At 35.9% G+C, this 14,374-nt stretch overlaps 1 protein-coding gene across 1 annotated transcript; it reads right to left on the bottom strand.

The window, feature by feature from the left end:
• Positions 1-5,584: 5,584 nt before the first annotated feature.
• LOC111918086 (ethylene-responsive transcription factor ERF014) lies at positions 5,585-6,475 on the bottom strand. The gene has a single exon (XM_023913741.3). The coding sequence runs from the start codon at positions 6,329-6,331 to the stop codon at positions 5,744-5,746; it is 588 nt and encodes a 195-aa protein (XP_023769509.1). The 5' UTR covers positions 6,332-6,475; the 3' UTR covers positions 5,585-5,743.
• Positions 6,476-14,374: the final 7,899 nt, after the last annotated feature.

Below are 14,374 nucleotides of genomic sequence, written 5' to 3'. Positions count from 1 at the left end.
CGTCTGCGACATATTACGGAACAAGAAGAGCCCTCTCTCTGAACTTGGCGGCGATTTTCGCCACTGTCTCAGTAGTCTGTTGGAGGTCTTGAAACTTCCTTGCTAACTGCTGCACCTCAATAACTGGTGCAAACTTGGCCCTGAACCTAGCCGAGAAATCAGTCCATGACATTGCGTCCAACGCGGCATCATCTCCAATAGCATGACCAACCTCCTCTCACCAATCTTGTGCTTTGTCCTTCAGAAGACACGAGGCAAGTCGTACCTTGTCCCCCTCGGGACACCGGCTCGTATGGAAAGCGTTGGCGACATCAGCCAACCGCCTGCTGCTAGCAATAGGGTCCCTGGCCCCATGGTAACCCGGAGCTCTACAAGCCCTGAACTCTCGGAATGTCAAGGTACGGGCCCCCACTAGAGCCATCATCTCAGCACGAAAAGCCCCCAGTTTCTCATCCAGAAGCTCTAAAATATCCTCCTTGACCGAAGCAAAGGTCACATGAGTCTGGTCTAGAATACCGCGCGTAATCTCAGCTGATATAAACTCCCTCATCCGCTCCTCGAGCTGCTCGACTCCTGATCCTGAGCCTAATCCCTCTTTGGGACCTGATCCGCCCACTGGTCTCTCACGCAACGCCACCATGCTTAAACATATCATAACAACCATCAGAATATTCCTTACTGACGAGGGATCACACACTCACTATAAGTTTCCTGGCCTCATCTTGGCCCTTCTTGAATCGAGTACGGATCCTCTGCTTTCAGTAGTATGGGTCTATACTACCTTCCACATCTATCTGTACTTTCCTCAAGAATTGCCTCAACTCCACTAAGTGCCTTCTACTCACACTGCTCCCAACACTAATCTCATCCTAGGCTTGCCTTAGGGTAACCTCTAACCCACAGCCAGTCCTCAACTATTGAAGGTATCTTTATAATGCCAATTAGCCATTACCTGAATACCATCACATGTGACGAGGCTCAGATAATCCTTCGAGTAAAGGACTCATCCCTACACGGTTAGACTCAGACAAGAGCTGCGCAATATGGCCAAATCCAGCACTTTGAGATTATTCAACCCTGATCATATGTGACTTCACGTATTCACCTAATGGCTAACTCCCATCAGTCAGAGTCCCACAAAGCACAAAGCAAGTAGCATTCAGACAAAAGGGAAATCTAACCAGGACATAATCAAGCAATTCTACCCGCATAACAAGAATCTGTACTAGCATGCAATTCATAAAGCTCATACACATATAACAAGCACATAAGGCATCCTTCCTAGATCCTCAGTCCTAGTCTAGCATGCAGTTCTCATACTCATATCATAACATAAACTTGTATGGGTAATTTGGGGTACTTACTTGAGCTCGATTGATTACATGCACCACACCCTTTCCTCTTTTCAAAGTTCTTCTTTTTATACTTTTCTAAAGTTGTTTTTCTTTTCTCAAAACCTTTTCACAAAATTGATTTTTCCTTTTTGAAAATGTCTATACGAATTCCTCAGTTTGATTCTAGACACACCCGAGGGTGTATCCGAATCCCTCAAACCAATGCTCTGATACTAACTTGTAACGACCCAAAAATCAATACCAAAAATTTCATTTTTAAACCACAAATTGTCAACCATTCATACAAAACATATCACGTCATAGTATCATGACCAAAACATTATTTTATTTTATTAGAGTAAACATCCCAGGCTGAATAAACAATGGTGTGTGTCATGCGATCACCCCGAGCTCTTCCCTCCGCTACCGGAAATACCTGAAACCAAAACTGAAAACCGTAAGCACGAAGCTTAGTGAGTTCCCCAACCTACCACATACCATGCATAATCACATATTGCAAGCACTGGGCCACGCTCGCTATTTCAGGCCCCGCCTGGCTTCGAGCCCCGCTCGGTATACATATCTGTTTTACTTTAGGCCTCGCCTGTCTCTGGGCCCCACCCGCTAAACGCACGTAAACATATAACCATAGCACATAACACATATACTGAACATACCCTGCTGCATTACTGTCCTAAGGCCTCGCCTGTCTTGGGCCTTGCCCCTGTCCTGCTACTAGTGAGATATGGAACCCCGTCCACATTCCGCTAATGGTGGGGTACGGGACCTCGCCCACACCCACCTCCATACCAGGCACATATAAATATAATACAAACAACAAGTATAAATTATCATGCAAACATTCCTCGGGCGCCCGCCCAACATCGGACCTTAATCCAGAATCACCTACTAGCATACAGTGCCTAGGGCTAACCCCCGAGTCTTCCTACTCATAAACTACATGTATCGGGCATTTTGGCCGTAGACCCATTCACATAATGAGGAGACTCACATCACACTGTTGAAACCCTGCTGGTACACTTCTGGCTGCTATCTGACAAACCCCGCACTGCTGCTCCTCTAGCTCCCCGAACTAACAATACCACAACAATACTTAGCCCAATACAATAATCCTTCATAGGGTAGAATAACCATTCTACCCCTCCTAGTCCAACTTGATACATATTCAAAGTCCAACACTAGGTAAGCTTCCCAACCCCACTAGTGACCCACTAATGACCCAATTTGCTACATTAGGCCCAATACCTTAATGGGCCTTACCCTAAGCCCAATTATATATTCCCTGGCCCATATTAACTGACTCCTGATGGCTCATAATGGCCCAAAGGCCCAAAATCCAAAACACAACCCACATCGAGGCCCAATACGCACAAAGCCCAACTGGCAAAGTACACGGGGCGTGCTCCTAGGTACGCTAAGCGTACTGGCTAATGGCTTGTACGCCGTGCGTACCTCCGTGTATGCCCATCGTATAGCCCTGTTAAGCCACTTTTCCACTAAGTGCTTAATACTCCGATTTAAAGGCTACAAACTCAAATCCAAGTCCTCTTCCACGTCTTAATTCATAAAGTCACTAACTTGGTGACTTGCAATCCACCAAATAAGTCCAAACTCAAAATGTGACAACATACTTTCATTCCAAGGGCTAGATCTCAAGCATGAGCACAAATAAGTCCTACAGGTTGGAACTTTACTGCTTATGGGACTCATATGACTCTAAGGGAGGCAACCCTGGTCTTAGAAACGTGCTTGAGTCCCAAAGATCCATTCTTGGGACCAAAAGGATCCATAAACTTGCACTAAAAGAGATCTAAGAAATTAATCATCAGGTTCAAAACTTTATACCTTAAAAAGGTCCAAAATTAGGCAAATATCCCAGATCTATATCTCCTCCTTCAGTTCACCACCTTCCTTGATCTTCACTTGTTGAGAAAATGGCTTTACAACAATTGAATACTCTCCAAAGGCCTCCAAAGCTCCAAAAATACTCAAAGGAGGGTTAGGGTTTCGTAGCAGCTCTCTAGGGTGGAATGGAGGCTGAAACTTGAGGGTATAACATTCCTTATATAGTGGCATGCCCTGGAATTAGGGTTCCTAGACACTGAGCGTACGCTGGGCGTACGCCAAAAAGCTCCCGCGTCCACCACCTTTCATACGTTGGGCGTACCCACGCGCCTCCTACTTTCCATGCATGGCCCTTCTTTGCCAACTTTTCCATTGAGGGGCCATAAATAACAACAACTTCAAAATGTTATAACCCCTTCATCCTAAGTCCGTTTCCGATGAACTTTATATCCATGAAAAGGTGGCGAGAAGCCCTACGCTTCTAGCAACACACCCCAACCCGAAACCTTCTCAGATAAAACTCAAAGCCCATAAACGACCAGAACGCCCCTAGCCTTGGCTTCTGAAATTCCTTAATTAATATTTTAGAACAGGACGTTACAACTCGCCTAGCCAGGTAAAATCACCGATTCTTCTAAAAATCATACCTCTCTCATACGGGCTCTGTTTTTAAATTCTTTAAATCCATGTGTAGCTATCAACGATTAATACAACTATCATTTAGACTTCATCGGTTGATTCTCGTCCAATCTTAAATAATGCTAATAACCGTGCAAATTTCATAACTCCTTTATACGAATTCCATTCTTGATTGCCTTTATATCGACCGACTCTTATTTACGAGATCATCAACTCTCGTTTAGATTATTTTAGCTAACAATCAAGCGATTTGAATTTCGAATTTTGTGTCTGCATTGCTACGCTGATACTTCAAAAAATTATAACTTCCTCTCACAAATTCATATTTGCAAGTTCTTTATATGCACGTTCTTAGGTTTACAAATACTATGACTTTCGTTTAAATTTCTTAGGCTAATAAACAACTTATCTAAAATTCACTTTTTTTTGATACGTTGAGTCATGTCAGTTAAATCGTAAAACTTCGAATAAGCATAATTTCTTCATACGAAGTCGGATTTATGTGTTCTATAAATATATGGAAAAACTAGTATTGACGTTTTCTACATGTTTATGATGATTATTTCGGCTCAAAAGTAATATATTTCTATTTCATATTTTATAATTATTACTTAATATTACAATCTACGGCTATAGTAAAAATGGAGTGTTACACCTAAGTCGTTACTTCTATTTGGATGTGTGTTTTTGAGGTCGTTGCAAATGCCGTTGAATTCAATTATTTTTAACCTCATATCCCGTCATTTTGATGAAATCTCGTTGAAATGTCGATACATATTTTTGAATTTCGTTGTGGAAATGGTTTTGAATAGATTCCAATAAGTATTTCTTCATTAAAGGTCTACAGACACAGAAATCCAAGCATGAATATATAGTCATGGTTGTTGAATAGATTCCAATAAGTTATTTCTTATTTTTCCTCTCAAGGTTGTTGGGTTTGGAGATTTGGTTGTTGTGGAAATTGTTTCATAGGAGAGAGTAAGAAATTATTTATGAATGTATTGTCATGTGAATACTAGAGGAAGAAATAAATGATGTGAAAAAGTTGTAGTTAAATAATTAATATTTATAGGAAAAATAGAATGGTTTAATAGTTAATTTAAATTTCTAGCTGTTTTTCTTGCAAATCGCCTCCTTCAATGTGATTCTTCCGTTGCCTTTCATCACAGAATTTTTGTTTTTGTTTGAACCAGCAAAATTTTATTACCACTATCTAGCAAGATGCATGGACATGAAGAAAAAACAAACAAGCCAAGAAAGTTACAAACACAAGAAGAGATTACAACTCCATATAAGCCCAATTACATTTTTCTATTTTACCCTTATGTTTAACCCATCCACACCAAAGAAATGACATTGTTAGCTAGTAAACTTTGAATCAATTATTCTCCTTAAACAATCGACATAAAATACACCATCGGGGAAGTGATTAGACTTTAACTTATCAGACGTAAGGGGAAAAAGTCGGGTGTTTTATCATAGATACCACAAGAGACCACGAATATAACACTTCGGATGGTGTGCATGACCATGGCTACAAGCCACGTGGCCATTAAAGCCTCGCATGACAAACAAACCTCACGGCCTAAGGGCCAACATTAGTGTGACTACATCAACATGAATGTCACCAAATTTTAGAAGAAATAATAGTATTACAATAAATGTCAACTTTTTTTTTGTGACAGGTCATCGACAAAAGTCAAAAGTTATGATAAAGATACAGAGAAATTTTTGAGAGAACAAGATACATAAATTTTCTTTGATTATTAAAAGCAGCAGAATTTGTCAAAATTAATTTAAATTAAACAGTGATCTTCAAGAAATTAATAGGAAGATCACCCAAAGAATAAAGAATTAATAATATTTAATAATTTGTTTCCACATGAAGCAGCAGCACCAAAAATTCAGCAGAAGCTCCAAAGAGGAATATCACCAACATCTTCATAAACATCTTCGATCAACAACGAACACATAGGATCCAGCATTGACTCATCGAACATTACGTCATTATATATCGGTGCATCCAAGTTGCACCAAGACCATGGTTCATACACAGTCGTCTCAAAAAAATCACTTTCCAACATGATTTCATTACCAACGGGAGTCGTTGGTAAATGCAAAGACGATGAAGATGGAGAAGAGGGTAACGACGGCAATGATGAACTCGTGGTGGTGGGCTCAGCGGTCGCCGCTGCTACTGCTGCCACTTTTTGGATTGATTTGGGAGACATGGCGGTGGTTGAATGGTGGAGGTGGTGGTAGTTATGGGGAGGGAAGTTGAGATTAGCCGATGGTCCTTTGAGACACAAAAGAGCAGCGTCGTAGGCTCTGGCTGCAGCCTCCGGTGTTGAATGTGAGCCTAACCATATTCTTGTTTTCTGATTAGGTGCTCGGATTTCAGAAACCCATGAACCCCAGCTTCTCATCCTCACTCCTCTGTACTTCTTTTTGCTCAACGTGTCCAAATGGGTATCTTGGTCTTTTCTCTTCATCGGGTACTTGAAACTTTTATGTTCGTTTTTAAGTTAGATTCGAACCTTGAAATAAGTGAAGGTGAAGAAGGTCGTATTGTGAATTTATAGTGTTTTGAGTGAGGAGAAGACAAGTGAAATGGATGACAGAAGATGTCTTTCTATTCAAATGTGGAAATGACTATTTTCTCCTTCCGTTCTAATGAGTGAAACTTTTTAAATGTAAACACCTTCAACTATTACTTATTTGTCATTTAAATCCATAAACTTGAGAATAACATGAAACCCATTTAAGCAATGCTACATTCTTCTTGAAAGTGGTCCGTAGATTTCATAATTATATAATTAACTTAAGTATATTCAAATTTTATTTAGTGTATTGAAAAACTAATAATATACTTAAATATAGGGGTATGCATCAAACAACATAAACTGTATAAACCGTTCCGCTCGCACCATACTAAACTGCATCACATTACGCGGTTTATATTTTTGTAGTGCAGTTTGTAATTTGTAATTTTATTAAACTATAATATGCAGTTTGGTTTGCAATTTTAAATACAAAATCATAATTCAAACTGCACAACACCGTATCAAATCATAATACAAAATCATATATATATATATATATATATATATATATATATATATATATATATATATATATATATATATATATATATATATATATATATATACTTTTAGTAATTCGTATGACCAGTAACCATGGAATTTATTGTGTATGAATATGAATATGTAAGTTAGAAGTTTTGTTGCATGATTTACACGTCATTATTGCATGCCATTCATTAATATTCATATGGATCTTGTTCATCATAATTTTGTTACAAGTAAAAAAGGCATAGCAACCATATGTTTTAAATGCATGATATATAAGAGCTTTGTATGAGAAAATTTTGTTACATGAGTTAAAGGTTATTAAGAAATTAAAAAGATAAAACATTTTTCCTATGAAATTTTGTGGTGTGATTTGCAGTTTTGACTACAAATTGCACGAAACCGCATAAGGAACACCCTACATATGTGTATAAAAGTAGTGATACATTTCAGACCAAGAAATTAAAAAAAAAAAAAAAACATTTAAAAATTAAAACATTAAGTATTTGTTAATTTTTAATATAATCACTATACCATCTTTATGTTCTTCATAATATAGCTAATATTCTATTTCCCTCCAATGGCAAATATACAATTTACTTGATGATGTATTAAAACTCTAATTTTGTAGAGAAAAGAACCTGAAAAAAAATTCATAACATAATAAAAATGATAGTTTGGCCATGTGGGTATTCTACTATACTTAACTCATAATATTTCTTAAAATACACATTATTCTTCGGAATATGCATGAGCATATATTGTGTGTTATGTAGATCTGTTCGTGTTTTTATACAATACAAGCAAGAAATGGACTACTTAGAACAAAAGGGAAGTTTAGGAAATTAATTGAAGTAAAATGTTAGTTTAAAACATGAAGGTTACATATGTAAATACATTAAAGAAAGGGGTTGAAATGTACGTAGTTATTCACAAAACAAAGAAGAAGGATTTCGGGAATCTTTGCAAAGAAAAAACGAAGCTATAGAGGATTTAGATATAACTCAGAAGTTTCCTAAGCCAGATAAGAGGGTAGCCTGAATAAATAACTATTCTTATAGGAGTGTGCTTCTAGTACATGTGAATCAAGGGCAAATCAGTAATTAACCATATTGACACATTGTTTGATTTTTATTTTTAATAATAGAGATACAATAAATAAGATGATCGTTTAACATATTATGGATTTTAGTCCAAAAAAGAAAAAAAAGAATCGTGTGCTGTTGATGAATGTTGAATCTTTTTCGAAGAGATGAAATCTAATCTAAATGAGTCTGAAGGCATTATATGAATGTTTAATATTGCATCACCCTAACTGTTTGAATATAAGTCAAATCAAATGTCAAAATGTATGTATTTATACATTGTAACATTGGGCTTCGAGCTATTAAAAAAAGTATACCACAGTTAGATATTAAAAAATAATGCAGGATCATTTTCGTACATAGTTTTTTTTTTTATCTTAATAAATAGATAATGATCTTGATAAAAAAAAACATATATATTTTCATCTATCTCAAGTTTTAGGTTTTAACTACTTCAAAATATTGCACCCAATTATAACAAATTTACTTTAGAAAATATATTTCAGATATATTTTAACACCAAGTTTAGGTTTACTGCAATCTTTTAAATAACTAGTTGTATTTATCCAATTTCAATAAACATTATATATATATATATATATATATATATATATATATATATATATATATATATATATATATATATATATATATATATATATATATATATATATATATATATATATATATATATATATATATATATATATATATATATATATATATATATATGACCAGTAATTGTTGTGTGGTTTTAGGGATGTCAAACACTCTCATGGGATCCCGTTTCGATACGATGGCTATTTTTTACAATGTTTCCGGGTTCATGGCAGTAGCAGAGGAGGGTTTTACCCCGTTTAACTTTCGGGGGCAGGAGCGAGGGTAGGGAGTTTCGTCCCAAATACCTTGCAGGTTCTTCGAAATAATTAGCCTATATTTAACTATTTTATTTATAATAATAAATATTGAACTTAAAGCAGTCATTACGTAATGTATGTTTTGTATTTGAATAAGTAGTGTAATATGTAAGGTTAAACAAAATAAAAAAGTGAAAAAATAAGGTAAATAAAGTTAAACGGGGGATTTCGGGCCAAATGAGATTAACGCGGGATTCGGGGTAAACGAGGGCCTTGAAATTCTGGGACGAAATTGGAAGCAGGGAAAGGAAGGAATTCAGGGTCGGGAAAAAACAAACAAAATCATGGGTGGGAGTGGGGACGCTATTTCCACCCATATTTGGTATCATCGACATCCCTATGTGATTATAGGAACCGATGAGAATTCAGGAAAATTCAATTATTAATTTACTAAATAACGGTAGATTTGGAATTTTACATATGATTAGTTTTGTAAATAAATTAAAATCTGATACGTTATAAACATCCTTTAAATCAAGCATCATTTACAAGGATCTCTCATTCATCAACACAACACAACCTTAACCTATGTTGTCACCATCTCCATTACCATCTACCTTCTACCATGTCAAACTTATCATTATCCTCACGTCACACCTTACATCACCATTATCATAATCTCAAAACCTCAACCTATGAACCGAGTTTAAATAAAGAAACAATTCATGTTCGAGATGTCGAAAAAAAAAAGCAACAATAGATCATCATCATCTCCACACCATCGTCCACGTCATTCGATTTTTGTTGAATACACCGACAATTCAAGTTAAAGTAAAGCAATTATATCCTTTAAGTTGTTTTTACACAAACATATTCTTCATTGTTTAAACCTACGTGAAAAAAAAAAAGCATCTCCTCAGAACCATTCAATTCAAAATAAAGGAAAGCAACCATAAACCAAATTATTTGTCTTTCATACTCTTTGTTTTTCATACCCTATTCTTGTGGTCTTCAAGTCGCATTCTTTAAAATTTACAGGAAAATATTGATATTCATACTCACAAAATGTATAAAAACAACAATGCTCTTTTAGAATTTCATGACTCACCTTACAAAACCAACAACATTCTTTCAAAATTTAAGGAAAGAATATGTAGAATGCATTCTCAATATTTGTTATTAGTTTTATACTTCATTATGTTTTTATTAGTTTTAGTATAAAAACAAAAACATTCTTAAAGGAATAACATTCTCATTTCTACTTCATTTTACATGATTTTCAAGAGAATATGTCAATGTTGTAACAAAAATTAGTATTAAGTTGATAAAAGTTGTTATTCATGATAATATGCAATAATATTCTTTAAAATGAAATCTATTTTCATATAAATTCTTGATTCTCAAAGAATTATATCACTTTATGTAACATTGGTTAAAAGAAATATAATTCAAGAAGAATTGGGGATTAATAAATGAAATTAAAATGTATTAATTGTTTTATTTTAATTAATTTAATAAATTGCCTAAATTAATGGTTTCAATTATGTATTTTCCTAAAATACGACCATGCCTTAAATAAATTATATGCAATTTGACTCTTATACCTTTGCAAAGAGGTTAATGTGATTATATAGTACATGTTATTCCATTAATATACACCTTAATATCATAGTTATTCATTCTTTTTTTCATCCAATTGTCCATATTAATTCATACGGTCAAATAAAATGTTAGGAACCATGAGAACCGATCATTTATACTATTAAACTATGAATATTGTATGGGCTAGGAATGTGATGGTAAATATCATACAAATGGTTTAGACAATTTGATGTGGTCAACTAAGTAGGTAAAAGATAAGGTATTCAAATGATGATCATATGGTTTTCAAACACTCCAAAATAAACATGTGTGTAGATCGAATCCCACATTCTTCAACATTGAGATGACCCATTATTCAAAAAAATATAATAATAGGGAAAAGAAATGGATTTTAGTATTTTACCTTCTTTTTGTTATGTTTATGGAATTTGGTGTTTATATAAACCCCAGTGGCAACTACTTTCAGAGACTTCATATATGCTTTAAGGTGTTCAAAATTGTTGGAATATATGATATACATGGATCATTCACAATTTGAAGGCAATTCAACCGATAGCTTTCCGATGATGTATCAAACATCTCCAAATTCCTTATGGATAAAAAGTTACACTCGTTTTAAGTTGAGATTCTTTTGGCATTGTTTTTATTTCTTCCATATTTGCCTAGACGCAGCCTATAAATTTGTAACACCCGAAATTTAGAAGGTTAATTATGGAAATAAAAACTTATTTCTAAAGGTCAACTCGTCGAGTTTAAGACATAAACTCGACGTGTTGGAAAGTTGAGACGCGCGTTTTGGAAGAACACGTCAACAAGTTGGGGATGATCAACTCGAGAAGTTGGATGGGGTTTGGGAAACCCTAAAATCGGGACTTTGCACCCTACTTAAAAACACCTTAAGCTTTAAGGTTTGGCCTCATTTCCAGCCTCCATTGTCCTAACCCTAAATCTCAAAACCCTAAGCCATTTTTAGTGATTGTGAGCTAATCTTGTGCATTCTTGGTGAGTTTGAAGAAGAAGGAGCTTGAAGGAGGAGCAAGAATGTGTAGGAGGATTGTAGATCCAGAATGCTTACCTAATCCATGACACTTTTCTGGTATAAAGCTTAAACCTTGTCTAGTAGTCATCTAGATCTCCATTTTAGGGTTCTTCGGTTGTTTTGGCCAAATGAGATGGTTATTGATGGGTTGGACGTCCCTTATGGAAAGCACTTCAGATCTAGGACCTTGAGAGGCTCTCATGGTATAAAGGTGCCAACTTTATGGCCCTAGAAGCCCCATGCAACCTCTAAGCCCTTGTTTTGGCCTTTCAAGCCCTAAATGGCCATGCATGTGGACAAAGTTTAGGGCTTTACGTGATATTTTGGTTCTTATGATCTAGATCTATGACCTCATGGTCTACCCTGTGGTTTTGGTGGTTTTGGATTAAGACTTTGGCCCTTTTTGGGTTAGGGCTTGAGCTTATTCTCTTTAGGAACGGATTAAGGGTAAATTTGGAAACTTTACCCTTCTAAAAGGCATTTCCAGTCTAGATCTAGAGTATTGGGTTCAGATATGAAGAATAAAGGCTTATTGCATTAAGAAGGGGATTCTGATTGAAGAGCTCGACGAGTTCATGGAGGAGCTCGACGAGTTAATTTGAAGTGTCCCGATTCTGTTGAAATGGAAGAACTCGACGAGTTTGGGGAAAACTCGACGAGTTGATGCGAGATATCACGATTTTGTTGTTCGCGGAAACTCGACGAGTTGAAGAATAACTCGAAGAGTTAAGTCAACTCAGAGAGTTGACTTTGACTTGGATGTTGACTTTGACCTTGACTTGGCTTTAACCAAGGTTGACCCTGGAGGGTTATAAAGTACAGAATGGGTTCTAAAGGGTAGTTCCATGTAAGGGTTTGGGCCTAATTCGGAATATTGGGCCATTATTGGGCTTTCATGAATTTTATATTCTGGGCCTTGATGGGTTGAGGGTGAAATGGTCATTTCACCCCAAGTGAGGATTATGGATCATGGTTGAGACCCAATTGCTAATTGGGTGATATTTTGGTATTGATAACTCAGGAAGTTGTCAGGACAGCAGCTAAGGATTTTTGCAGTGAACTTTAGCATTTGAGGTGAGTCTCCTCACTAATTGTATGGGTCGAAGGAACTAATGCCGACCCATCTGGTTTATGTATTATAGGAAGACCCTAGGGGTTAGCCCTAGGCATTATGTATGAAAGGCCACGAGGTGGCTCCTGACACACTGTATGCTAATTAGCTAAGTAGAACAATATGTATGCTAGTTATCTTTGTGATGCTTGCATGGAAGACCAAGAGGTGGCTCTTGGCACTTATCAATAAGACCCAGGGAGTGGCCCCCGGCTTGGTAAGAAAGACCATGAGGCGGCCCGTAGCATAATGGCAAGACTACGTGTGGCACATAACACGTTTATTGATTATGATATATGATATGTATGGCTCACGATTATGTATGACAATATGTGATTTATGTGCTTATATGCTAGGATACCATGTGGTAATGGTAGGGGTGAAATAGACCTCGTATCCGGTTGAAAGAGATCGAAGGGGTAGGCCAGCACCTAGATATGCTAGGCAGTATCCTGTTGAAAGATACCGAAGAGGTAGGCCAGCACCCGGATATGCTAAGCAATATGGTTATTGTATGGTATGTGGTATTTGGAAAACTCATTAAGCTTCGTGCTTATGGTTTTCAGTTTTAGTTTCAAGTACCTCTAGTTTTCAAATAAAGGAGCTCGAAAGTCCTTTATTTTAAATTCCAATCGAAAGTCCAAAGACTAAACTGTTTTTACATAGGACTCGAGGACTCAACTTCTCGACTTCTAGTCTTTTCCAAGAATCATGATGTCATTTCATTTATATCTCATCATATAATCACCAATTTCATTTATAAATCAATAAATTCATATATCAATCGGAAGAAAGTTTGTAATTACTATTCTCTATCAATGCAATCGATGGTCAAAACCAATCGGAAGTAAGTACAATAATGATTTTAATTCCAATCGAAACTCTTCTAGTACATAATGTGTTTTCTAAATCAACATTTGTTTTATTTAACAAATGTGATTTTATGATTTAAGTAAAACGAGTTTGATTATTCAAAAAACCTTCGGGTTACGGAACGAGTTTGGATATCTGCTGATTCGGTGGATAAGGGTATGAATTTGATTATTCAAAACCCTACGGGTTACGGAGCGGGATCGGGTTTTGGAATTTGTTAAAAGCGTTTGGATTAAGATCGATTTGCTCCAAACTCGCCTTATTGTCAGGTCTACAAGTCATTATCTTATAACAAATTTAAGTCCGATTTTTAAGTAAAAACTTAATTGAGGTAAGAAATTTTTTTTTTATTTGGTAATTGAATCCATCAAGTGATCGTACACCTTATGTCATATATCCATACATATTTATTTTAGAATAATATATCTAAAATAAAAAATTTCTCAAAATATTTAATTTTACATATAGTTTATTCGTTATAATACAAAGTACAAACATATAACTAAAAATATAAAGTTAAATAAGACTTTATAGTGGGTATTTAAAGTGACGCGGTATAGAACAGTAGCTCCATGCTCTGATAAATAACATCCAGGCCAGCTGTTGCTCTTCTGGCTTTCAGGTGTATGGACCAAGTCATCGGTCTTTACCTATCGTTTTCATATCCTGACGCCATGGCTAAAATGTCACTTTATAGGAAACCATCTTTATTTCTATTTTCAACCTCACTCTTTCAGATAATTTACTTTCACCTCTTAACATTTTGTCTCTCGTAAAAACTAATCTCCCTTGTTAACAGGAGGATGTAGATGAGTTCGATATGAAATTATGATATATATGTGCTTTTTGTTGATGAATTGAAACGCATTTCAATGGTAT

Source organism: Lactuca sativa, chromosome 6 (assembly GCF_002870075.4).
Source record: "Lactuca sativa cultivar Salinas chromosome 6, Lsat_Salinas_v11, whole genome shotgun sequence".
In the NCBI taxonomy this organism is placed as follows: domain Eukaryota; kingdom Viridiplantae; phylum Streptophyta; class Magnoliopsida; order Asterales; family Asteraceae; genus Lactuca; species Lactuca sativa.
This window is presented reverse-complemented; position numbering and strand designations above follow the sequence as displayed.

Bases quoted from the DNA above. Each gene is read 5' to 3' on its own strand.
- LOC111918086 (XM_023913741.3), bottom strand. From the start codon at position 6,331: ATGAAGAGAAAAGACCAAGATACCCATTTGGACACGTTGAGCAAAAAG.